The sequence below is a fragment of the Contarinia nasturtii genome, unplaced genomic scaffold, assembly GCF_009176525.2.
Source record: "Contarinia nasturtii isolate CC-2019 unplaced genomic scaffold, AAFC_CNas_1.1 Cnas_scaffold_4311, whole genome shotgun sequence".
NCBI lineage: Eukaryota > Metazoa > Arthropoda > Insecta > Diptera > Cecidomyiidae > Contarinia > Contarinia nasturtii.
Window position 1 is genome coordinate 424,511 of NW_022201606.1, and position 22,127 is coordinate 446,637.

The 22,127-nt window shown below is 34.1% G+C and overlaps 6 protein-coding genes across 6 annotated transcripts in view; 3 read left to right on the top strand and 3 right to left on the bottom strand.

Annotated features, from left to right (window-relative positions):
- Positions 1-97: 97 nt before the first annotated feature.
- LOC116350904 (NAD-dependent protein deacetylase Sirt6) lies at positions 98-1,675 on the bottom strand. The gene is made up of 6 exons (XM_031782900.1): positions 1,496-1,675; positions 1,256-1,383; positions 953-1,195; positions 707-880; positions 563-648; positions 98-445 (listed from the first exon to the last, which is right to left on the bottom strand). Exons 1-6 carry the CDS (start codon positions 1,559-1,561, stop codon positions 108-110), a joined length of 1,035 nt encoding a protein of 344 aa, XP_031638760.1. The 5' UTR covers positions 1,562-1,675; the 3' UTR covers positions 98-107.
- A 63-nt stretch (positions 1,676-1,738) lies between these two features.
- LOC116350909 (histone deacetylase 8-like) lies at positions 1,739-3,234 on the top strand. The gene is made up of 5 exons (XM_031782906.1): positions 1,739-1,893; positions 1,953-2,326; positions 2,393-2,692; positions 2,752-2,924; positions 3,011-3,234. Exons 1-5 carry the CDS (start codon positions 1,780-1,782, stop codon positions 3,232-3,234), a joined length of 1,185 nt encoding a protein of 394 aa, XP_031638766.1. The 5' UTR covers positions 1,739-1,779.
- Positions 2,950-4,330, bottom strand: LOC116350905 (protein canopy 4). Its single transcript, XM_031782901.1, has 2 exons — positions 3,957-4,330; positions 2,950-3,838 (listed from the first exon to the last, which is right to left on the bottom strand). The coding sequence occupies exons 1-2, from the start codon at positions 4,145-4,147 to the stop codon at positions 3,379-3,381; spliced, it is 651 nt and encodes a 216-aa protein (XP_031638761.1). The 5' UTR covers positions 4,148-4,330; the 3' UTR covers positions 2,950-3,378.
- A 132-nt stretch (positions 4,331-4,462) lies between these two features.
- On the bottom strand, positions 4,463-5,247 carry LOC116350906 (DNA replication complex GINS protein PSF3). Its single transcript, XM_031782902.1, has one exon. The coding sequence runs from the start codon at positions 5,151-5,153 to the stop codon at positions 4,524-4,526; it is 630 nt and encodes a 209-aa protein (XP_031638762.1). The 5' UTR covers positions 5,154-5,247; the 3' UTR covers positions 4,463-4,523.
- Positions 5,248-5,539: 292 nt separating this feature from the next.
- Positions 5,540-6,756, top strand: LOC116350732 (adrenodoxin-like protein 2, mitochondrial). The gene is made up of 3 exons (XM_031782644.1): positions 5,540-6,028; positions 6,111-6,298; positions 6,369-6,756. Exons 1-3 carry the CDS (start codon positions 5,841-5,843, stop codon positions 6,515-6,517), a joined length of 525 nt encoding a protein of 174 aa, XP_031638504.1. The 5' UTR covers positions 5,540-5,840; the 3' UTR covers positions 6,518-6,756.
- A 7,687-nt stretch (positions 6,757-14,443) lies between these two features.
- The window catches only part of LOC116350715, a 31,515-nt gene continuing 23,831 nt past the window's right edge, over positions 14,444-22,127 (top strand). Inside the window, exons 1-2 of the mRNA XM_031782619.1 lie at positions 14,444-14,797; positions 15,051-15,190. The gene's annotated coding sequence lies outside the window, so the exon portion shown is untranslated. The remainder of the gene's footprint in view (positions 14,798-15,050; positions 15,191-22,127) is intronic.

Sequence of the window (22,127 nt, forward strand, 5' to 3'; positions counted from 1 at the left end):
CATTTTGAACGTGGGACTCCTTAAATTTGAAAGTTGCTAACGAAAACTACAAAATATCTATTCAAGAAACAAAATTACGTGTTTTTTGCATGAAAAATGTTTATTTTTTAGTCATTGCTTTCTTTTTCTTCTTTTTTCGGAACATGCTCAAATTTAGTTGCCTTCCCCTTTGTAATATTATGTGCTTCTTCTGATTTACGTTTTTTCACCTCTTTTAGCATTTTCTTATGCTGGTCGTCAATGTCTTTTACTAAACTAGCCGGAATTGTCCATTCCAATTCACACGGCATTTGCTTTGTTGGATCCATTTCCGTTGAATATTCTGGCAATTCAACACCTAAACGTTTCAAAACCTTTTCCATCACAATATCAACGTATGTTGAGATTATTAAGTCGGCTTTTTTGTCATGTTTCGTTGGTTGCAAATTGCAAATCACTAATTTACCTAAGGGGAGAATCACAAAAGAAAAGAATTAAATTTAAAATAATCGATAAGTAATCGGAAAATAATCGTAAAACAATCAATAATAATTAATAAGCCATTTTTAAGTGACTAATTTACCGCCGAATTTCTTATTTTTTAATGGAAGTGAACCGCTTGGATTGATTTGTAGAGTTGTTCCCAGAGTAATGTTCAAATCGGCCAAACTATGAAATGAATTTTGAATGTATTTTTGAAAATATACAATTTTAAATTTTGATCTACCATGAATGTGTGAGTGCCATATCGAGATCATTGTCGGGCAAATCGTGCTCCCAGTCAAGTATATTATCTAATAAATAACCGCCACGGCATGCACGAGCCCCTTTTCCACCTTTGCAAATGCCACCCGTTCTCTTCTGACCCACTGTTGGTGCTGGTGTCGCTCTTACATATTGTCTATTGGTGATAAAAATTACATTCATGTTAATATGGAGTTCAAAAAAAGGCATTTATATTATCACATCTTACCTTCGGCACTTGTCACAATTCTCGATAAACATATTACCATGCAACTCAGCCAAGTTGGAACGAGGTACGCCCGATTTTAAATGCAGCCCATCAATATTCTGACTGACAATATATTTGATGTGACCTGACTCGAGCAGTGCTTTCAAAGCCATATGGCATTTTGTAGGTATCGCATCCGAAAAAGAAACATTCACTTGTGGAGATTTACCCTCTTTTTCTAACGTCCAAACACCTTTTGGTCCCCTGGAAACAATGAAATGGGTTTCATAAATTGACTGATTTTCATTCGATTTATTGCCATACCTAAAATCCGGAATTCCTGCGCTTGTACTAATACCTGCTCCCGTATGAACGACAACATGTTTTGATGCCAAAATCATTTGGGCCAATGTTGCACATTTCTCGTCAACTGTTTTTTCATCGTCGAATACCTAATATGAAATTAATCATTAATAAATTCCCAAATAATTTTTATTATTTTTATGTTTGTTTTGACTTGTTTATTACATGTACAGCGTATAATGTGAAGTAGACAAAAATTACCTCCGGAACACCCAATACACCTTTATTGTTGTAATCAGATAATCCATTCGCATAATCACAAGACATGTTTTCGATTTATTTATATTTTTTTTTTTTACAAAAATGTGCATGTATACGAACGAGAAATTGTTTATCGCATTGAGGTTTGTAAACAAAGCCAATGCTGCTGTGATGCGAATTCATCTGTCAATGTGTTAAAGGTAGTAGATTATATGATTCTTCTTTTGACAACTTGTAATTTAAACAATGAAGTTAAAAATAGTTGTTTGTAGTTGAAGTTGTTTATGTTTGTTTTTAAACAAAATTTTGTGGAGCCGAAAAAAATGCCGAGAGTTTCCTACGTTTGCAGCGACGAATTGATAGCACAATGCAACAAAATACCCGTTTTAAAAAAGCGTGTAAGATCTAATTTATTTTAATAAAAAAATTTCAAAATTTATTTTCCAATTTTTTTAAGGCATCCATGGTGCACGAATTGATCCGAGGATATAATTTACACAAATTAATGGAATGTGTTAAACCAAATTTGGCAAGCGAGGAAAATTTATCATTGATTCATTCACAATACTACATTGACTATCTCAAAAATGAATGCACTGCTGAAACTAGCATAGAAACGCTTGATTCAGATGACGATAATGGGGATTCAGATACATCAGATGTTGACGATGATCAATTAAATTATGGTTTAGGATATGATTGTCCAAAAATTTACAATTTATGGAAGTTTGTCAGAGTTATTGCTGGCGCTTCAGTCACAGCTGCCAATTTGCTATTAAGTAATCGAAAAATTGTGATAAATTGGTGTGGTGGATGGCATCATGCGCAAAGGTGGCATCTTCACGAATATATTTTTCAAATGTTCAAAATGATTTTTCAAGCATTTTCTTTTTGTAGAGATGAAGCTGAAGGGTTTTGTTACGTAAATGATATTGGCATAGCTATTCAACGGTTGCGAACTCGATTCCAGCGAGTGTTATATATCGATTTGGATATACATCATGGCAATGGTGTTGAGAATGCTTTTGCCTATACACGGCGTGTGTTTACTGTTTCTTTTCATCAATTTCAACCGGGCTTTTTTCCTGGCAGTGGAAGTGTTAATGACTGTGGAAATGGCAATGGAAAAGGCTATTGTGTAAATTTTCCATATAAAGCACATATTCGCGGTGAATTGTTTATTAAATACTTTAGCAAGTGAGTTGAACTGTTTAAATTGAAACATGATCATTTTTACGCAATCGTTTATTATGTAGGACGCTTTCAGAAATAATTGTAAGATATCAGCCCGAAGCGTGTGTTGTGCAATGTGGAGCAGATTCAATAGTCGGCGATCCTCTTGGTGGCACTAATCTGCTACCAGAAGACTTAGCTATTTGTATCGAGCGTATTTTGGCATGGGGTCTACCAACAATGTTTTTAGGCGGAGGTATTGATTAAATGGAAAAAATGTGTTTTATTTGTTTTTGGTTTTAATCAAGTCTTTATTAAATCACTTATCTCATGTGTAATTAGGCGGTTACAATTTTCAAAATGCGGCACGATATTGGACCTATTTAACATCTGTGATTTGCAAAACGAAAGAACCGCTTGATAACGATTTACCTGATAATAAATATTTTCTACGTTACGGACCGGGCTATGAGTTATCGATTTCGAGAAAGCAATTTGACGATTCGAACACAGAAAATGACATGGAGACAACTTATCAAATAATTCGAGGTAATTTGAAAAATTGATTCTTACTTTGATAGTGAAAATAATGATTCTATTCCTTTCATTTTCAGACAATTTAAACAAATATAATGTTTACAACTGTTAGCATTCATTTTTAAATTAAAAATAAAATAAAATTTGTTTGGATACAACCACTTTTTTACCATCTATAATTCTTCTTTGCTTCCTTTTTGGTTTTCTTCTTTATCGTCGAAAACTTCATACAGACAGGTTGAGTCTTCGTCCTTCAAAACAATGTCTTCACAAAGAAATTTAATTAGCGGTATACCTTTTTCTTCTGCATTGTAGTACCAATCTTCGACGTCGCTTTCGTGCAACTCAACCAATGATTCGCATTGTGTTTTGAGTCGACTGACTTCGGCTGAAGGTGTGTCCCAAAGTTCATAGGGCATGCCTAAGTCGACTTTAACACCTTTATCAACGAGACCATGCAACGTTTTAAATGTCTGCGACATTCCTTTTGCAAAGCGAGTGCTTCCTTTCCGTTCTTTATGCAAATTATATTGTAAAACGCGATCACAGATATTCTCCAACGATTCGATAAGACGCAATTCGCTCTTTTTATACTCTTTTCGTTTCTTTGGTTTCACATCATCAACGGAATAGCTAAATGTTAAATGAAATACATTAATGACGATTATGATTTAAAACTCACAACAAAAGTTTATCATTGTGAAGAAAAATTATTATTGGTTGAATGAAAAAAAAAATTGCGATACCGTACCCAACATCGATAACTTCACGACTTTTTCCGGTCTCTTTCAGTCGATCCATTAATTCAGTCGCTAGAATTTTACAGGCTTCACACCTATTCGCATAAATAACCCCGTGTTCTTCTTCAATCGAACAATCAACACCAATCACAATGAATGCACAGAGTGCAATGCACGAAATTAATTTTTGCGGTAAAAACATTTTTTTTCCCAATAGTTTTTGCTCAAATGAACTATTTTTCGTTCTAAATTTATGTGTATTCTTATCTCGCCAGCTCTGAATGAAATGCTGATAATGCGTTTTGAGTTAATTCCATATAAACAGTTTTCCAAGCAAATATTAAATGTCATTAAAAAACTGATGTGTCTTTTTGTTTACCGGCTACTACAAAATCTGCGACATTTAATGTCAAATATGGTGCGAATGCGGCGAATTCACTCATACAATTTGGTGCGTAATTGTTCAGTGTAACACAGATGGTATCGTTTGTTTGTATTAATGAAAACAAAATGTATATTCCGATGCTGAACATTTTCTTTTTATTATAACTTAAGAATGACATGTGAATGGAAATATGCTAAATTTTTGGGCTTTTTGATAGTCGTGGATTATCATCATAGCCATCCTGAAGTTGGGCTCGTTGTCGCTTTTGATGATTGCTGACCATGATCGGTGTGTGCAGCAATTCGGTTCGTCCGCTCAGCCACTTTGTGAATGAGTCGGTTGTTTGGCATCCAATCGAATACAATTCGGATTCGATGTATTCAAATTTTTGTGCATTTTTCAATCCTCTTGCTGAATCTTTGCTCAAATCAATGAGCGACCGGCATCGGGCACGACACGTTTCATACAACATTGGGGCGACCGAGTGACTATTATCGAACGGTGTAACATACTGACCAAAACTGTAGAAGTATTTATTCATTCGTCCCAGATCGACGGCGAGCGCGTCCGCTTCACAAATTTCCTTCAGTCGGCTTTTATAAATGTCGGGCACTTGAAAGTTTAGCGTTCGTGATCGTTGATGAATTGCATACCATAGTGGAAGCTCAATCTTTTCACCGCGTGCAATATTCGGACGATCAAATGTGGGGTCTAGTGTTCCTATTCCATGTATTAATGTTTCAGCAATGCACGGAATCTTCTCTTGGGTCACCAAAATATCTTGTATTGAATAATAATTCGTCTGATAGCTCGTTATGTGCATTTTTTCTTTGTTTTTTTTCAATACGATTTTGTCTATATTTGTTTTTTCGACGTCTTCGCTTTCCAACTTGTAGTGTATGAATTTTGTAAACAAAAAAGGCGGCGACTTTGACATTTGTGATTTTGTCCATGGCAGACGAGTTTTCTTTTCATATTATTGCCATAGAAATCATATATTTTTTTAAATTTATACCAAAAGAAAGAATATTATAAAAAATACATTTTTCTTCATGCATATTCGTTTAACAAATTTTGAACAACATTTTTTGTACAAACGTAAATAGTATTTAAATTGTCTATTGCATTGAACGTATCCATTCATTAGAAAATCACAACGATGGCGAAGTGGTACTCTGTAGTCATACAGAAGAAGTTATTTGAACATAACTTTCACTCGTTTGACGTTTAAAGAAGCTCGTGTGTCTGTGAGCACTCAAGATATAATAAAATATCAATTCATCATACAAAAGTCGATGATTTGAATATTTAAATATTAAAATCAACGCTGATACTTCAATTGGATAAAACGTGATTCGTGTGTCGTCTTAATACTTTTTGGCATCGCTGAGGCTTTCATTCTCTGTCATCATTTTGTGTATTTTTCACTGCGACATTCAATTGTTTTTCAGTTGAATAAATTTTTCACTTCCTGATTGTACAAATTACTCGTTTTTATCAATAGTGAATTATGTTACGAAATACCTTTGTTCGGACTGTATACACATTAGGCAAATTACAAAACGTACGTAAATTTGGTGAAAATGCATTAACAAAAGTAATTAATGCATCGTCAGCAATTACTGAACGGAAAACATTGAGTGCATTGAATCACACAAAAGGCTTTTCAACATCTGTACCAAATCAACAAAAAGATGAGTGAGTTACCTCTTCAAATTGGTCGTTTTTCTCGATAACAGTTCAATTCTTCTAATGAATATATGATTTTTTTTAATTGCAGAATTGAAGTATTTTTCATTAGAGCCGATGGCACCAAAATCAGAGGAACTGGAAAAGTCGGAGACTCTTTGTTGGATGTTGTTGTGAACAACAGTATTGACTTGGAGGGCTTCGGCGCCTGTGAAGGAACCCTCACATGTTCAACGTGCCATCTTATATTCAAACAAGAAGACTACGATAAGTTACCAGGTAAAATACAGATTATTATTTATTATGACATACGAGTACTAATTGCATTGATGTCGATTATACTTTATAGAAAAGCCCGGCGATGAGGAGATGGATATGTTGGATTTGGCCTATGAATTGACAGACACATCGCGATTGGGATGCCAAATAATTTTGTCAAAAGACTTGAATGGCTTAGAAGTACGTGTACCAACAACAATTAATGATGCCAGAAGCTAACTCACCACGTGTACAGTCAGTTATATAACACAATCTCATAGAGTTTGCACAAAACTATCTACCATAAATTCGGTGGCTATAAACTATCACAAAAAATTCTATCTTACTGGCTAAGAAATGTTTTGGGAATGAAGTGCTTTATATTTTTTTATGTAAGAAAATTGTAATTGACCATAGTAAATCTAAAAGGCAATATGTTTAAATAGATAGCAAATTATTGAGAAGATTATGTAGATGAATAGATGTTTTTTTTTCTACAAATAATTGTTATATTCTTGTTCAACAGAGTAGATACAAATAAATTTTATCATTAAAAAATGGAATTCAATCAGACAGTCAGTATTAAATCTTTTCGAATTATATTATTTCTTATAACAAAAAGATGTATTCGAGAAATACATCCCGTTTTCGCCTTGATGACACTCAATTCGTATGAAATATATGTTTTTCATCGCAAAATCTGATGAATGTCATGGCCGAACCTATTACAATTTAAAATAAATCAAACGAAACTGAAGTCACGTACACCAATAGCACGCTTCGTAAACAATTTATTTGAGTAAGTCCTCAGAACATTTTAAACGATTAAATTTCTAAGTTTTATCTACTTCGATCTACTTGAAATTGCTAGTGAAAATAAAAAAAACTCAGCTTTCATGACATTACACTCTACTATCTATCCTAAGAAGCTAAATATTACTCCGAAAAAAAACTGTCGACATTTTTATATTAGACAAACTCACTTTTCGTTACATGAACGATTACGATAGCGAAAAAATTTATCTTGAAAAAACAAAGCCAAATGATCAATTTTTTCAGTTAATGATCAAGTAATTAAAAATTATACTGTGTAATAATAGTTGCATAAATATTTAAAACAATTATGTTCTATTTGCAGAGCGAAAGTTCCCAAAAATATTAAAAATACACTCATCTTCGTCTTTGGTATGTCGGTTATTCTTCAGAGAAAATTATGATAATTAATTGAAATTATATTTAGATGTGATTCAAATTCACGTTGAATTGGTAATAAGTGGCGCGTCTTCTAAGAAACTATATATAATATACGAAAATAGGTCAAAACATTCTATGCAAATTTACGAGCAAACATTTAGAAGATTCGTCCACTTCATTTTTGTCATTCGAAAATGCTTATGTGGTATAATATGATCTGTTAGCACCCTATAACAAATGAGTATTTTGTTTCTTGAGGAAATTAGAAACTGCACCTTTTTTGTTAACAAAAACGCATCTTATTTCATAAAAAAGAGCTGTACAGGCACTGAATAAGCCGAAATTACACCATCAAGTCTATGTGTGACTCATTTGACCAATGTGAAGAAGGCGCAATGAAAGAGAACAAAGTGGAATAGTAAATGTGTTTATTTCATGTGACCAAAAATCGTTTGTGTTTCGGTTGTTTGACAAATTGAATAAATTATATTTCGCTTGGGTGAAAGTGATTTATATTTTTCTATTTCTTTTCGTATATCTGCGTCTGTGTACGTGTCTCGGTGTGCGTCGATTCTATCCAGTTTACAATCATGGTATGCATATCATTATAGCATTCCAACATTCCCAACGCGAAACAAATAAAAACGATAACATGAACAATAATTTGTTTCTCAGCGGCTGAAATAGGCAAATGAGTTACTTTAGGTAGTTGGTGAATGCTTCAATGTATGTACGAAGAGAAAGAGACATTTATGGCGTTGTGCATCGTTATAGTGTCCAATCCCAGTATGATTTGTGTGCTATTTCTAAACTATCGAGAGATAGATTACATTCGGTTGAACATTGACGTCAAAGAGTTAAGTAGATGCATGAATATTACTTGAAAATGTTCAATAACTACACTATGTAACAATGAATCTTTTGTGGAAAGTTGGTAGTTTCATCTACAACGTGACAATGTATTTATAGGCGTTTCAAATGGCTACTAAATAAACAATGAAAAGTACATATTTTGAATGGTGAAGCAGCACCAGGCGATCGCGATCGATTGAATCATCCGTACGTGCATGCAAAATCCAATCAAAGCCACGTCACGTTTAACGTACTCGTTCGAATATGAAAGCATTTAATTTGGAACTTCACGATATTATGCAATTGCTGATCATACACATCGTCACGAAGCACACACATCACATGGAACTAAAGGGATTATAATGACTTTTTGATGGAATTCACCGATGGTAGACAAAAAATAATAATAAACAAAAACAAAAAAAATTGAACAACATTTCGTTTTCACTTTTCTGCTGTCGTCACAAATCGCATCCACTGTACCGCACACACTCTACCACGCAGCAAATCAAATGACCTATTTTGTTGAAGCCACAAACAAACGCAACACGGTATGAAAGACTATGCGGCTATTGAACGAACAACGAACCTACTTAGTGCATTGTTTTTGTGTGCCGTTCCGGATCTAGCTGGCTTGAAAGAAAGACAGAAAAAGAAAAACCCAAGCCAAAGAGTTCGCGTTGACGTCTTTTGCCGGATTAAGTAATCGTTGAGTCAAATCACACATTATGCCAGCACGGAAATGTATTTTTTTTTTGTACATATATCAAAAAAGAACTAATTTAACCGGATTCGAGTATGATGGAAATATGAACGAAACAAATTAGGTCAGACAATATTTTAAAAAACGAAAGTTCTGCAGAATGCCATGCACCGAACACCATCCATTCAAAAAAAAAAACATTAGCATCACAATAGAATTTAAACTTGACGCATATAGAGCTCATATGTACAACTCCGCTCGTCGACAAAATGAAAAGATCACAGATTAATTTTATAACAGAGTCTTAAAATGTGGGCCCTGCACCAAAATATGTCACCTATTTCCTATAAATGGTATTGAGCTAAAAAAAAATAGCCCAAACTTTGAGGCTGATTAACTCGAAATTTGAATGCGTATTTATTTTTTTAATATCTGTTGTCATTAAATCCGATAAAAGGCCACATAAACTGGTAGTCACCATTTCAAATAGAAACGCTACTTAAAAAAAAAATCATTTGATTTTGTTTGTGTTCTTAGTGAGTGCCTCATCTAATGACCGAAACAAATTCAACCAACCGGAACATATTTTCTCCAGACGTCTCAATTAGCTTTACTTCCAATTGCCATGAATTTTCAATGGATTTTCGATAATACTTGTTGACTGCCAACCGTGAGTGTATTTTATGTACGGGAAATTAGTACAAGCTTAATAGTTCTTGAAGGAATTGAAAATGTTTTCTTTTTTACACTTATTGGCATCTGTTGGTTTAATGTGTCGTAAAAATTGCGCCATTCAAATGGAATAGAGTGAGATAGAGACAGAGAACAAAAAAAATAAAAAATAAAATTATCTCCAATGAGCCGATTAAAGTATCTATATATGTTTCACATGTATGTGGAAATGAAATGATATGAAATTAAATGAAATGAATTCAACTAACGACGCAATTTCTTTTTAATATTATATGCAACAAATCAATGGCCAAAGTGAAAATAACGTAAAGTCGCTTGGAAATGTATATCACTTCATTAAATCACATTGTATACGCGTGTCTTGATATTTTTCTGGTGCGATTTACTCGATATCTTAATCGATTCGTATCATTTGCTCGCGTGTTTCCTCTACAATAAACGCAGCAAACAGAATTTATCAGCTCGAATCGAACAAATGACAGTTTAATGTACAGAACATATTAATTTCGTTTCCAGTTTTTAGCTGCAAACACATTTCACTTTTTTGTTCGAAAGCGATAGTCGGTGACCATGACTTGGTTTCATGATCTCGTGATACAGTTAATTTTTTTTTTGCATTTGTTCCTGCTGCAATTATTGATTTTAGAATGTGATCATATTTGGAATATGGTCTAACTTTCTTCCGTGTGAAAGCCTCGAACAACGATACATTTATTATCGAAGCGCAAAAGAATGGAGATTATTAATTTTGAAAGTTGAGTCACGCATAATCAAAAGGATGTGCAAAATCATCTTTATCTTAAGACCATACATATTTGGAGTAATGGACATATTCCATATAAGGATCCACCGTTATTTTGTCCAAGTGAATATGACTCATTGTGTCACTTATGCACAAAAAGTGATCTAATCACACTTTCGAAAGTAAAACTGTTTATTTCACAAAATAAATCACTTTCTGCGGTTACTTTGGGTCTAATTCAAATTCAAGTCACGTAATCCGAATACAATTTGGTGACTAAGCCGAACGATTATTAAATTTATTACGAGCACACGCATTTGTACATAACGTCGTCGTGCACATAAAATGAATTATTTATTCAGTCTGGTAGGTCCGTAAGTGACATGAAAATAAATGCGTTAGATGCATTGCAATGGGTGCTTCCCAGACACATTTATGTTCATGTAATTTACGCGTAACTCTGACCAATCCTAACATATGCTTTTGTCGAAATCGTTTTTTTTTTTTGCAATTAGAGTAACACCTAAATTAGAATGATTTATCTGTCGAAAATCTGGCAAAAGCGAAAGTTTCAATTCTGCTGGTAAGCAAATAGTTGAGCTCAATCACTTTTCTCCCTCGACTGCAGTTAAATGATTCAATGCAAAGTAGTGGAAATTTTTTGCCAAAGATTTGAATCACAGTTTGATGTTGGCAACAAAGTAGTTGAAAGCAATTGAAAGAAATATACCGTTTTATGAAATAATTAACACATTTCCAGTGAACGAAGTTGGCGAAAAGTTGTGGTAATAAACAGTCCATAAACCATATTGCCCAGAGGCTTGTACATATTTTGCTATGAATTTTTGATGATTTTCAAAAGGCGAAAAAAGAGCTCAGACTGTTTGCCAAGCGATGCATACAAATGTAAATTGCTAATTAGCAATTTAAAAAGGTGCTCAACTTTATCTCAGTGTGTAATGTGATGTTCCTTTTCGTCGATGCTGTGCGAGCTAATTAAATTTCATTTTCACAAGTTATGGTAGTTTATGTGTTTTGTTTTTCCGTAAATAATTTTGAAAAGAGAAACAAAACAAACACTGAAATTGATGACAATAGTAATTATGTAGCGAAAATGCAGGTAGCGAGCAAATTAATTTCTATGTTCATCGTCGAAAACACAACAACCAGTTCACATTTCAAATGGATTTGCGTGGAAACTTATGTAATGAGATCACTTTTGAATGTACGAACCATGTGTTCATTTTTCCGTTCTACTCGAATTTCGTGATCTTTCTATTTTCTCTGCACGACCAAAAAGTCAGTGAAACTACGCGCCTAATTGTTAAACATGTGTGGGAGCCAAAACATCACGATGAAATTCGTACACTTTTTCTCGGTTTAAAAAAAAGTAGCGTTAATAATAAGCTATGAATGAAAGTTCTTGAATGGAATGTTTTTTTGGTTTGTTTGTTTGTGCGTTCGTTTTCGATTGTTCGTCAATAAACTCGGTTAAAGTCGATAATATCTGGGCTGTCGTTGATTTGTTCATTCTTTTCATTTAAAACTGGTATTCACTATTTTGAATCGAAATGAACGAAAATCATTGGGAAAAAAGGCGGAATCAAACTCATGAAAGCGTTCAAACATTTTTGCATTGAAAAGAATGCTGATGTTCCGTCCATTCGTGTATGGATTTTTTTCTTCTTCGTTGTTTTCCCGTGTTAATACCGCTAAACGATTGCTCGTTAAATCCACCTCTTCAATCAAAAGAAACTCAAATAATTGGCCCTTATTACAATAACTCAATCTTAGAATGCGCAAACATCAAAGAAGATTCGATAGTTTCGGTATCTTCCTCGATGAATAGGTATGAATATGTGAAATGAAAGTGATATTTAGCACAATCAGAATCGCATTCCAAAGGGGAAAGATTTGACTGCGACTAGATGAATATGGCATTGCATTGCATATAATTTGATTATAAGTTTATTTTTATTTTTCGAATTGCATGGAAAGTCACTCAACCAAATTGAATCAAAACATCATCGAAGAAAGCGCTTGTCATTTTCTCGTCTCAACGACTCGATAATAATCAAGCTTTGAATTTCCTTCGAAAATCTTTTGTCAAATACGATCACATGCAGAGCGACGAATTTTTTTTTACATTTAATTTCACGCCATTCTGTCGCACACGAAAAATAATTTCGACGAAAGTGATCTTACGTATGTTGCATGTCGTTTCAGCTCCAACATATCAAATATTTGTAACAATGGCAGTAATATTCATAACAATAATTCATTTTTTTTGTACATATAGTTACCTGTATATCTCTGCGTTTTATTTATATTTTGACTGAAAACGAATTTTATCAACCAGATCATAATCATATGCAAGAAATAACAACATTAAATGAAATCAAAACTAACAATATCGTGTACGGTGTTCGCATTAAGAAAAATATCAAGCCGGAGAAAGTGATTTTTGTCTGGCGTCGTCATTTTTTTTTTCGTCGTACCATTCAAAAGCGTCAACGATGTATGTCATAGATCGCGCAGTTGAAAACATGTCTCTGCTTGAAATCATCCACTTATTTATTATTAACAACGACGATTTTTGCGTGCGATGGAGTCATTGGTGAAATATGCGAATTTATTTCCATACAATACCGTTTAAATATACCGTTTGATGAGCAACAGCCGCTTTCAATTAACGGTCTGTTGTGGGCTTTTTTTTCACAACTTTGCGTAATCTTCATGAATCAGTTTATATACAGAATTTGCGTACGCATACACACTCAAGGTCATTGAAGAAGAGAAAATTGAACGTTGAATTTGGGACGAATTTCTCATTTTTTGATGTTAACATATCATCAAAATGCATGCATTCAAAAGAAATATACATATTAAATGATATGATAAGAATTTTGTTGTTCAAGATTTTCTCAGTGCAAATGACAGAACATGTACGCATATAATTTATGAAAATTGATTTCGTGCCGTCTTAAAGTGATGTTAAACGATTCTTTTTGCGAGCTTCATTTCGCCGAACGACAGCCAACCAATATGAGAAGCAATCAATTAATGAGTAATTTATCACCCTCCTGAAAATATTATGCTGATGTCAACTTGTGTAAAATGTCACCATGAATTAAGGTTATTGGATTTTCTTTCACCATTTGCTTTATGTTTTCCGCGTATATTCTTCTTGTTGTTTTCTTCATTTTTCCAACGCGCTACGCAGGCTTGGCAATGATAAAACTTGGACGATAAATTAAATTCTCTTTGCAAATAAATCGCGAAAAAAAGCAGTGAAACAAAGAGAGAAAATGAAAGAAAACGTATGAAATAATGCTCAGATCGAAGCGGCAGCTAAAAAAAATAACGGACAGAAAAAAACGGATACACATTTATAATAAAATAAAATAAAAAAAGAAATCAAGCAAATGTTGCACATTGAATGAGTAAATGCATCAATTTTCGTCAAATATGTATAACGAATGTGTAGATGATTACATGAAAATGACATCAACCGAATGCACGAATTTGAGTTAGTAGTAAGGAAAATCCACAATTGCAGCCAATCAAATGGACAGGGTGTCATGAATTTATCCCGGAACTCATTAACTGAATGCTTTTGATATTGGCAATTATTTTGAGCAATTTGGTTTTGAACACACTGTGTTATGTGTGATTATGATGAGTTGCGTTTGTTGCGTCTCGTATGCGGGCCATGATTCAAGCTATGCAATGCAAACAACTTCGAGGCACACATACATACAATCACGGTAGAATGAATAGTGTAAACAAGAAAGACCGATCTACCTGTGGCTCACACGCCATGTGCTGCTGCCACTGCTGTATGCTGTTACCGTTGCGTTTTCTTCATCATTCGCGGCGTGTCTATGTGTTTGTGGTTTGAAATGTGGAGAAAGGGGTCACAACTTTCTCGTGATATAAAATCTTGATACAACTGAAAAAACACCGCATTTTCTTACGAACCTTTGCACAGTCCATGTGATTCGGCTTTGGCAATTTCTTTGGATTATAACTGCTGCGATCAGTGTTTTGTTAATTTTCGGGTGTTTCTTTACTATATTTTTTTTTTTTTCAATTCAAATCGTTTGATTTTCTTGGAAAGTCGATGTCAAAAACGTGCATATTTGAAACGAGTATTTGCTGTCCATACAACACAATTGTCGAATCGAGAATAAATTAAAGTCGATTAAAGTGCTTTGATTTCAATTAGAAGCTGAGTGGCGAGCAATCCCCGTGCAATTTGGTTGTTAACACTTTTTCATACACGAAAAAGAAAACCAATTATAATTTGAACCGAAACGAGTACGAAAACCTTAAAGTGAGTGTGCGATCACTGTATATCTATCACAAAAGTGACAAATTACAAACAATTCAGACGCGAGAAACGAAAGAAAGAAAAAGAAGAAAAAAAAAAAACACACACACTCAATGGATTTCATTTATCCCATGGATTTATTTTTTATTAAGTTATTTTGAGACCACAACCGACAAACAATTACAGTGAAACATTTCATTTCTCTAACTCTCTCCCTGTATCTGTTTCTATTTAATTCTTGTTTCTTGCATTTTAGTGTGCCATTTTATGTGGAGTTATTAAATTCGTGAAATACTGATGAAATTTCCAGTGCAAAGGATTTCATAAAACACAAACTTAACTATTTAACAATATTCAATTGGACTTTATTGTGAAAATAAAAGAACATTTTTATCGGTATGTATCAATTTTCTTTTCCTACATAAAAAAAAAGAAGTAATTATGTTTTTTTTTCTGTTGTCATGGATTTGTGTTTGGATGCTTCGTTGAAAACTGGGTGAAATTATGATTACGGTGTTAATGTGAATCGATTGAAATGAGCAATGCATTTTATGTTGGTGTGTGTGTGCGTTTTTTTTTTCATTTATGGAAATTATTCGATGAATGAAGCTGAAGAAGCGTTCCATTAAGATAAGAATAATGAGTGCATCATTAAATTTCGCCAAATTAAGTGTTGAACAAAAATGAGGGGAAGACATGAGTATATAACGTTTTTATAAACTAGCCCAATTTGAATAGTTTGAGCATACATGATAGACGAATGAGTGCACAATGAAACATATCGAACCACATACAGGTACCACTAATTAGATAGACACGGTGAGTAGTGTGCTGCACGGGTGCGCTCGCGCGCACGATTGTGTGTGTGTGCATCAATAGAAATGAATGTTCGATCGCTTTGGCGAGAAATCGATTAGCTGAAAAGAAAACAGAACAAATAGTGTTTTACGAAAGCAATGGCATATACTGCACATAAAATGTGCGCCGCTAGTAACACAACTTGCATCGTATATCGATATTCTTTTCTATCTATGCTGCGTACGTCTCTCGTTAATAGCCAGTTATATTGTGAGGCACCTAGAACAAGCACCAATATAGCGGATAACACAATTTTCGATTCACTCATTTCCGAATGTGTGTTCAATCGTTTCAACAACGATAAAATATCGCATGGATTTGTGCGCACAGCACAACATTCAGTCAATTTTCGTTCAAAAGCATAAACAATTATATGTGTATATATCAAAACGAACGCATGCCGGCATCATTCAACCAGCAGCTTATGTGATTAGTTAAAATTGCAATTTCATTCGTTTCATACGAGTGCGAGCTTACGCTTGCTCGCACATTGATCCATATTTGTTTTCTCTCTGTTTGTCCAATTTACAAAAAAAAAAAAAAAACACCCAAACAACGTCGAATTCATATCGAACGGAAAAACAACAATCCATGCAAAATGCGTCGCAAGTCAGTTGTGATCTATTTCATTTATTGTTAATTTAAGTAATAGAGGGAACATAAATATATTATATGCTTAAATCGGAATTAGTCGAAAGCGCATGGCAGAACATTCGCTATGCGCGGTCGACAATTAAGGAATATTTTCTGATTTTGTACAGTCAATTCGACAAACAAACATCATCCGGGCCGGTATTCTAATGCCACTTTCCGATCAATTTGTTCGGAATTATTCCGAAAAACATATTTCTATGAATGAATATTGTTTTGAATAATATTGTAGCACATAACGAGAATAATAGTCGTTATTCATAAGACAAAAAAAAATAAACAATATTCCACTTATTTTGTTCGGAATTATTCCGACACCTCTTTCAACAGTGGAATTATTCCGACAATATATTGAGCGGACTATTCATTTGAAACTAATATTTTTTTGTCTTTTCAACGTTTGGCGTCAAATATGGACACCAAAAGTACCAAAATATAACTTTAATAGAGCTCTACATTTGTCGCCAAACATTGAAAATATTAAAAAAATTGTTACACACTCAAAATATTAGCTACGGTCAGGCGCTGAATCGGACTGAAAACAATAGAAGTGGTTGTTATAGTGATTGTAGTAATGTGAGTGTTAATATAATTATAGCAATAACTTTTATTGTTTTCACTGAGCTGAGTTGTTTATATAAACAAATGATTCCGAACGATTTTTGTGGATTGTTCTAGAATACCGGCCCCGCTGCGTTTTCAACATTGAAATTCAATAATATGAATGAACAACATCTTTCTTCGTTAAAAAAACTCAGAGCTTTACGTTTGAACGATTGAAAGTGAGTTTTTGCTAAATAGGTTTTTACGGTCGGTTGAAAAAATTCGGTCGATTCATTGGAATCAGTCGGATGTGTGTCACGAGGAAAAGTATACAAAATGTATGCGAGTGGTGTGCATGGAAAAACCATTTCGTTTCATCGAATCGAAAAACAAACCGCCACGCGAAAAGCGAATGAAATGAGAATATACGGAAATTAAACAATGATTGTCGTTTATGACAAAACACTTGCCGTTCGACTGAATTGAATTGCACATTCGGTTCCCTTTCAATTTGCAGTCTGCAGTCATCATCACAATGGAACCTTTCATTTTTCTCTCTGTCCCTCTCTCTCTCTCTCTCTCTCTCGCTCTCTCCCCGTCGCAATTTACTCATGCAAATACAATGATTATTTGTGGTTTATTTGTTTATTTCCAAGCATTTATAGAATCATTTTATGCATTTTATTTACGGTTGCACCGTTAGTATTGCTACACGCTCTTTCTACGTTCTCGCAGAATATTTGCAAGAACTACCGAGACAAAAGATCTTTCTCTTCATTTCCATGTGTGCATCATGAATATTTTTCCAGCACACAATTTAGATACATTTGTAGCACAGCCCGAAGCATTTTCTTATTTCTAATCATTTATGCAGATTTTGTTCTGGTGGTGTTGTTTCACAGCTGCTGCCTTGGCTGTTGTCGATCTAATAATAACACATTTTATTTTCCAAAGTGTTGGTGTTATTATTTTTCTTCTTTTTTTGCATTCGAAGTAGAGCAACTTCTTCTTCTTCTTAATCTTGCCTTTGGAGCTGGCGCGCATCAGTGTGCAACAAAACAATACAGTTTATAGTTAGCTGTTTCAAACTCGTTTGAAACTTGTCAGTGCTCGAAGAACATTTCAACGCATTTTCTGTTTCTAGTTTCATTCTCATATGTGTTAAACACTTGTATAATTTGAAGATTGAAGACGATTACATTTCTGGAAATTATTTAAACTCTTTTAACTTGTTTAATGTTGTTTGCTGCAATCGAAAGACTTTTACAGAGTATATTATTTGTAAATTCGTTGGAATTCGTCTGTTTTTAACCCCATACACCAACAGTTGGCATCCGCATTAATAAATACAGTTTGATAACATTGTGTGTTAATTTTCTCTGTCAGAAGAAATTTTTCAGAGCAATAAAATTGTGCAATGAATGGCTAACTGAATCAGAACAGAATGCATTTCCATTTTTTTTTTGCTCGCAGAAAATGTGTTGCAGTATCTTCGTGATTTTATGCGAAAAATTCTGCGTCAAGTTGACTTTTAATTTGGAGATGAAAAGTGTCAAAAATTTAGATGCATTTCATGACTTTTGATCTCTAAACAATGACGGAAACATACGGTTGCCGTGACGTATGAATGTCTAGCAATGATCAAAATTGGAACGATGCATCACATGAAAATGATGATTTCCTTAAAAAGAAGAAGAAGAAAATTCATATTATTTATGATGTGCCCGCCACAAATTATTCGCACTCTTGTTATTCCGGCAAGTACAACCGGAGCCGTTATAATCCACTGACTGCATTTGTACGGCATGTGTGTGTGTTATTTTTTATTCGTTGCCTTCAAGCACTTCCCCACATGTGTGCCATAGAATTTCAGTAAGTTTTTCTTTCTGTATTTCATTGTATTCTTTCACTCTTCAACATTTCGATTATATAGACCGTGAGAGTATGCAATTCATGTTTCGCAGCAAAGAATGAAAGAGGAAAAGAATGCTTGCGTGTATGCATTTAGCGAAACAACAGCTAAAACATAAATCCAACAAAATAAAACAGCAAACGCTTAACATAGTAACAATTAAAAATAAAAATCCGAATTGTGTGCTCACCAAAAATGTGAACAAGTGGTTTTTCGAGTGAATATACTCGATTTCCATCGGCGCGGTTCATCATTTGTTTTTGTGGCCGATTTATCAATGCCAATGATGCTTTTTTTTACCAGGTGGCAAAAATCCCATAAAGTTTCTTCGATTTCTTCTTGATTGTGTGACCGTTGATTTATTCTTGAAAATGTGACACTTTCGCATCAATCACATGCCAATAATTGCTCACATAAAAACATTCTTGTACCAAAAAAGTGACAATACGGCTAAAAAAATTCTATTAAATGGTCACATGTTATTGTTGGCACGTCTAACATTATTCAAATATTTTGGTTGAATTAACGAAATAAAATGGATTGATTGGCGGACATGTTGTTGAAGCACGAACGTAGCTCGCAGCATATGTGTACCTCTTTTTTTCTCAATCGGTTTTTTTGTCTATTTGTTTGAAATAAGAAAAGAAACAGTCGCGTTTTTTTCTGTTTTCATCTAATTTACGAACGAAGTGAGTACAGAGTAAAAATAGCGAAAGCATATCCGGAATGGTGATGGAGAAAGAAGAAAAGCAAAAGAAACACCAACAACTCAACGAAAGAAAAACGCATAAACTGCTTTCAAAGCGTGTATGTATCAAAGCGATCAGTTGCAAACGGAACGAAAATCCAATTCGATGGTGGTTTTTTTTACGCTAAAAATTTTCCTTTTGCATTTGTCGTTGTTAGGTTTTTTTTTTCACTCAATCATATCATGTTTGTTTTCAGCAGCTATTTTTTGCGATGCGATGAGTAACGATCCATGAACGAATTTCTATTTGTTTTGTTTGTATTTCATAATTTGAAACTGTATCGCACAATTTTGATCAAAAGCGTCATGGAATCATGGAAAAACGCATTAAAAACCAAATAATCATCGTGACAAAGCTTGGCACCACGACATACTGAGACCCGGTACTCAACAGCAATTAAATCAATTTGCATTGAACGATCAATTCTTCATACGCATTTTTGTCAGCGTCTACTTGCTTCACGAAATATCATAATCACTGTTGAAAATTACATCGCAATGAAAACAAAAAAAAAAACCACATGAATTATCTTTGTTGGTTTTTCATAATTTCGGCGATTGCATAAGAATATCAATTGTTTCAAAAAAAAAATGTATATATTTTCATTAAGTTTTCATGTGCGGAACACTTAAAATGGAACGTTAAGAGTTGTAGTTGTTTGTTGTTACCTCGGAATGATCACACACAAAAGCGCGTTAGTGACGCTTCCATTGACCAATTCAGTGATGTCGCCATGACACATGTCTGCGAAATGAGCAAACAAATTTATTATTCTTACTTTCTCTTACCGACCGAGGTGCGATCATTTCGGAATTTTTATTCAAATAAATTGTTCATCCTACATACGGTATTTGCTTTCTTTGGTATTTCTTGTGTGTGATCGGAGGTGGTGTATCAAAATAACTGCATCAATTTGGTATTTTGATTTTGTAAACAAACACCAATTTTGTGATAATTTTCTCACAAAATGAATTCATTGACATTCATTCAGAAGAGAGAAAGAAAAAAATACATTTATATATGAAGGTATGGAGCGAGCAAATCATACGCAATTTCCAAAATATGTGTCATGCGGAAGAGAAGACGAAGCAGAATATAGGTTTATTGAATCTATCGTAATAAATGAGGAATTTGCGTAGTGTGTCCCGCCTCAATGTCTGCATTGCGATGGAATATTGTATCTTTCGTTAATTACATCGTTTGTGGCATACTGTTCATGAAAGCGTTCCTTCATCACGAGCACACACACACACACAAAATGCAACATAAGTGAATAATCGAATGAAATCAACACGAAAGATATAATGAGCGTCGTCGCTGATACGGAAACAATATGCTGTAATGTATTAATTTTCACCATTTATTTTGCCAATTGCACAGAGATGCACACAACAGCAGTGCAGAGTGTCGTTTCACAATTGGGTTGCTTCAAAACTATGTGTTTTTTTTTATTTATTCCCTTTGTTATTTGCTTCATCCATTGCAAGAGAGAGAAAAAACTCTGTTACAAATATCCTATCATCCGTAACAATTTTACCATAATCGCAGTCAGTAATTAAACTTTTCCAAATGTTTTTTCCTCTCCCCTTTCTTTTCACAATATTTCGTTGCATGCGGTTTTCGAGCATTTGTGCAAAACGTTTACCAGAAAAGTGCATTGTTGAAAGTGTTTTGCGTTAAACGCAAAGCGAAAAAAAACTTATCGATTTAAAGAAATTTCATCGATAAATCTGTTCATGATGATTGGGTGAAAACAAATCAAATTGTTTTGTGTTTTTTTTTTTTGGAATTTCAAGCGATCTGATTTGTGACTATTCACAAAAGCAAAATTACAATTATTTTTTTTTTTATTCTGTCTGTATTTCCATTAGCACCTCAACAGCAAATCGCTTTTCTCCCGATGGTTATCAACTTTCGTTGCCGAGTAAAGTACACAAAAGAGAAATCCACCAACCAGATTAGCATGCTTTTGTTATGTTTCATTCAACAGTTCCATAAAGCATACTTAATCTTTCTCGCTCTCAATGGTGCAGCAGAACTGACCGATTCGATCTTTCGAACTCGTTTTCATAGTCAAATTCATTTGATGAGAATATGTTTTTTTCCTTCTGTGGCCACACACACACACTCTCTCTCCCCTTTCCGAAATTCAACAAGCATGATTATTAATTCGATCAACAATCTTTCCATCGCTCATTCATATTGCTTGTTTGCTTTTTTTCGATTCGACTGTTCCGTTTGCGATTGCGACTAAGAAGCACGTTTTTATGGTCATGTTATACATTCGAGCTATCAGTAGTGAACGAAAAAAAAAAAATACAGCACCACTGGCAATCTTATGCTATGATCTGTTTTGCGCTGGTCGATCACCGTTATCTTTCCACTCTAATTCAATGCATTTTCCCATTTTGCGTGCGCTTTTTTGCTGCTGTTCATTTATTGCGCGCGTTTTGTTTACGTCAGTGATCTTACTCCGTTTCTTTATTGCATTGGTTTTTAAGGCGAGAGTTAAAAGTTAATTTACTGCAACAAACAAGTTGTGACAACCAATAAACACATTCTATTTCGACTGGAGGCCGCACACACACACACACGTTCACTGTTTACTCCACGGTTTCAT

Coding starts and splice junctions, on each gene's coding strand:
- LOC116350904 (XM_031782900.1), bottom strand. CDS start 1,561: ATGTCTTGTGATTATGCGAATGGATTATCTGATTACAACAATAAAGGT. Junction 1,196..1,255: donor GCAGGAATTCCGGATTTTAG/GTATGGCAATAA, acceptor CATTGTTTCCAG/GGGACCAAAAGGTGTTTGGA. Junction 649..706: donor ATGGCACTCACACATTCATG/GTAGATCAAAAT, acceptor TTCATTTCATAG/TTTGGCCGATTTGAACATTA.
- LOC116350905 (XM_031782901.1), bottom strand. CDS start 4,147: ATGTTTTTACCGCAAAAATTAATTTCGTGCATTGCACTCTGTGCATTC. Junction 3,839..3,956: donor CGTGAAGTTATCGATGTTGG/GTACGGTATCGC, acceptor TTTAACATTTAG/CTATTCCGTTGATGATGTGA.
- LOC116350906 (XM_031782902.1), bottom strand. CDS start 5,153: ATGCACATAACGAGCTATCAGACGAATTATTATTCAATACAAGATATT.
- LOC116350732 (XM_031782644.1), top strand. CDS start 5,841: ATGTTACGAAATACCTTTGTTCGGACTGTATACACATTAGGCAAATTA. Junction 6,029..6,110: donor CCAAATCAACAAAAAGATGA/GTGAGTTACCTC, acceptor TTTTAATTGCAG/AATTGAAGTATTTTTCATTA. Junction 6,299..6,368: donor AGACTACGATAAGTTACCAG/GTAAAATACAGA, acceptor TATACTTTATAG/AAAAGCCCGGCGATGAGGAG.
- LOC116350909 (XM_031782906.1), top strand. CDS start 1,780: ATGTTTGTTTTTAAACAAAATTTTGTGGAGCCGAAAAAAATGCCGAGA. Junction 2,327..2,392: donor GGATGGCATCATGCGCAAAG/GTGGCATCTTCA, acceptor TTCTTTTTGTAG/AGATGAAGCTGAAGGGTTTT. Junction 2,693..2,751: donor TTTATTAAATACTTTAGCAA/GTGAGTTGAACT, acceptor TTTATTATGTAG/GACGCTTTCAGAAATAATTG.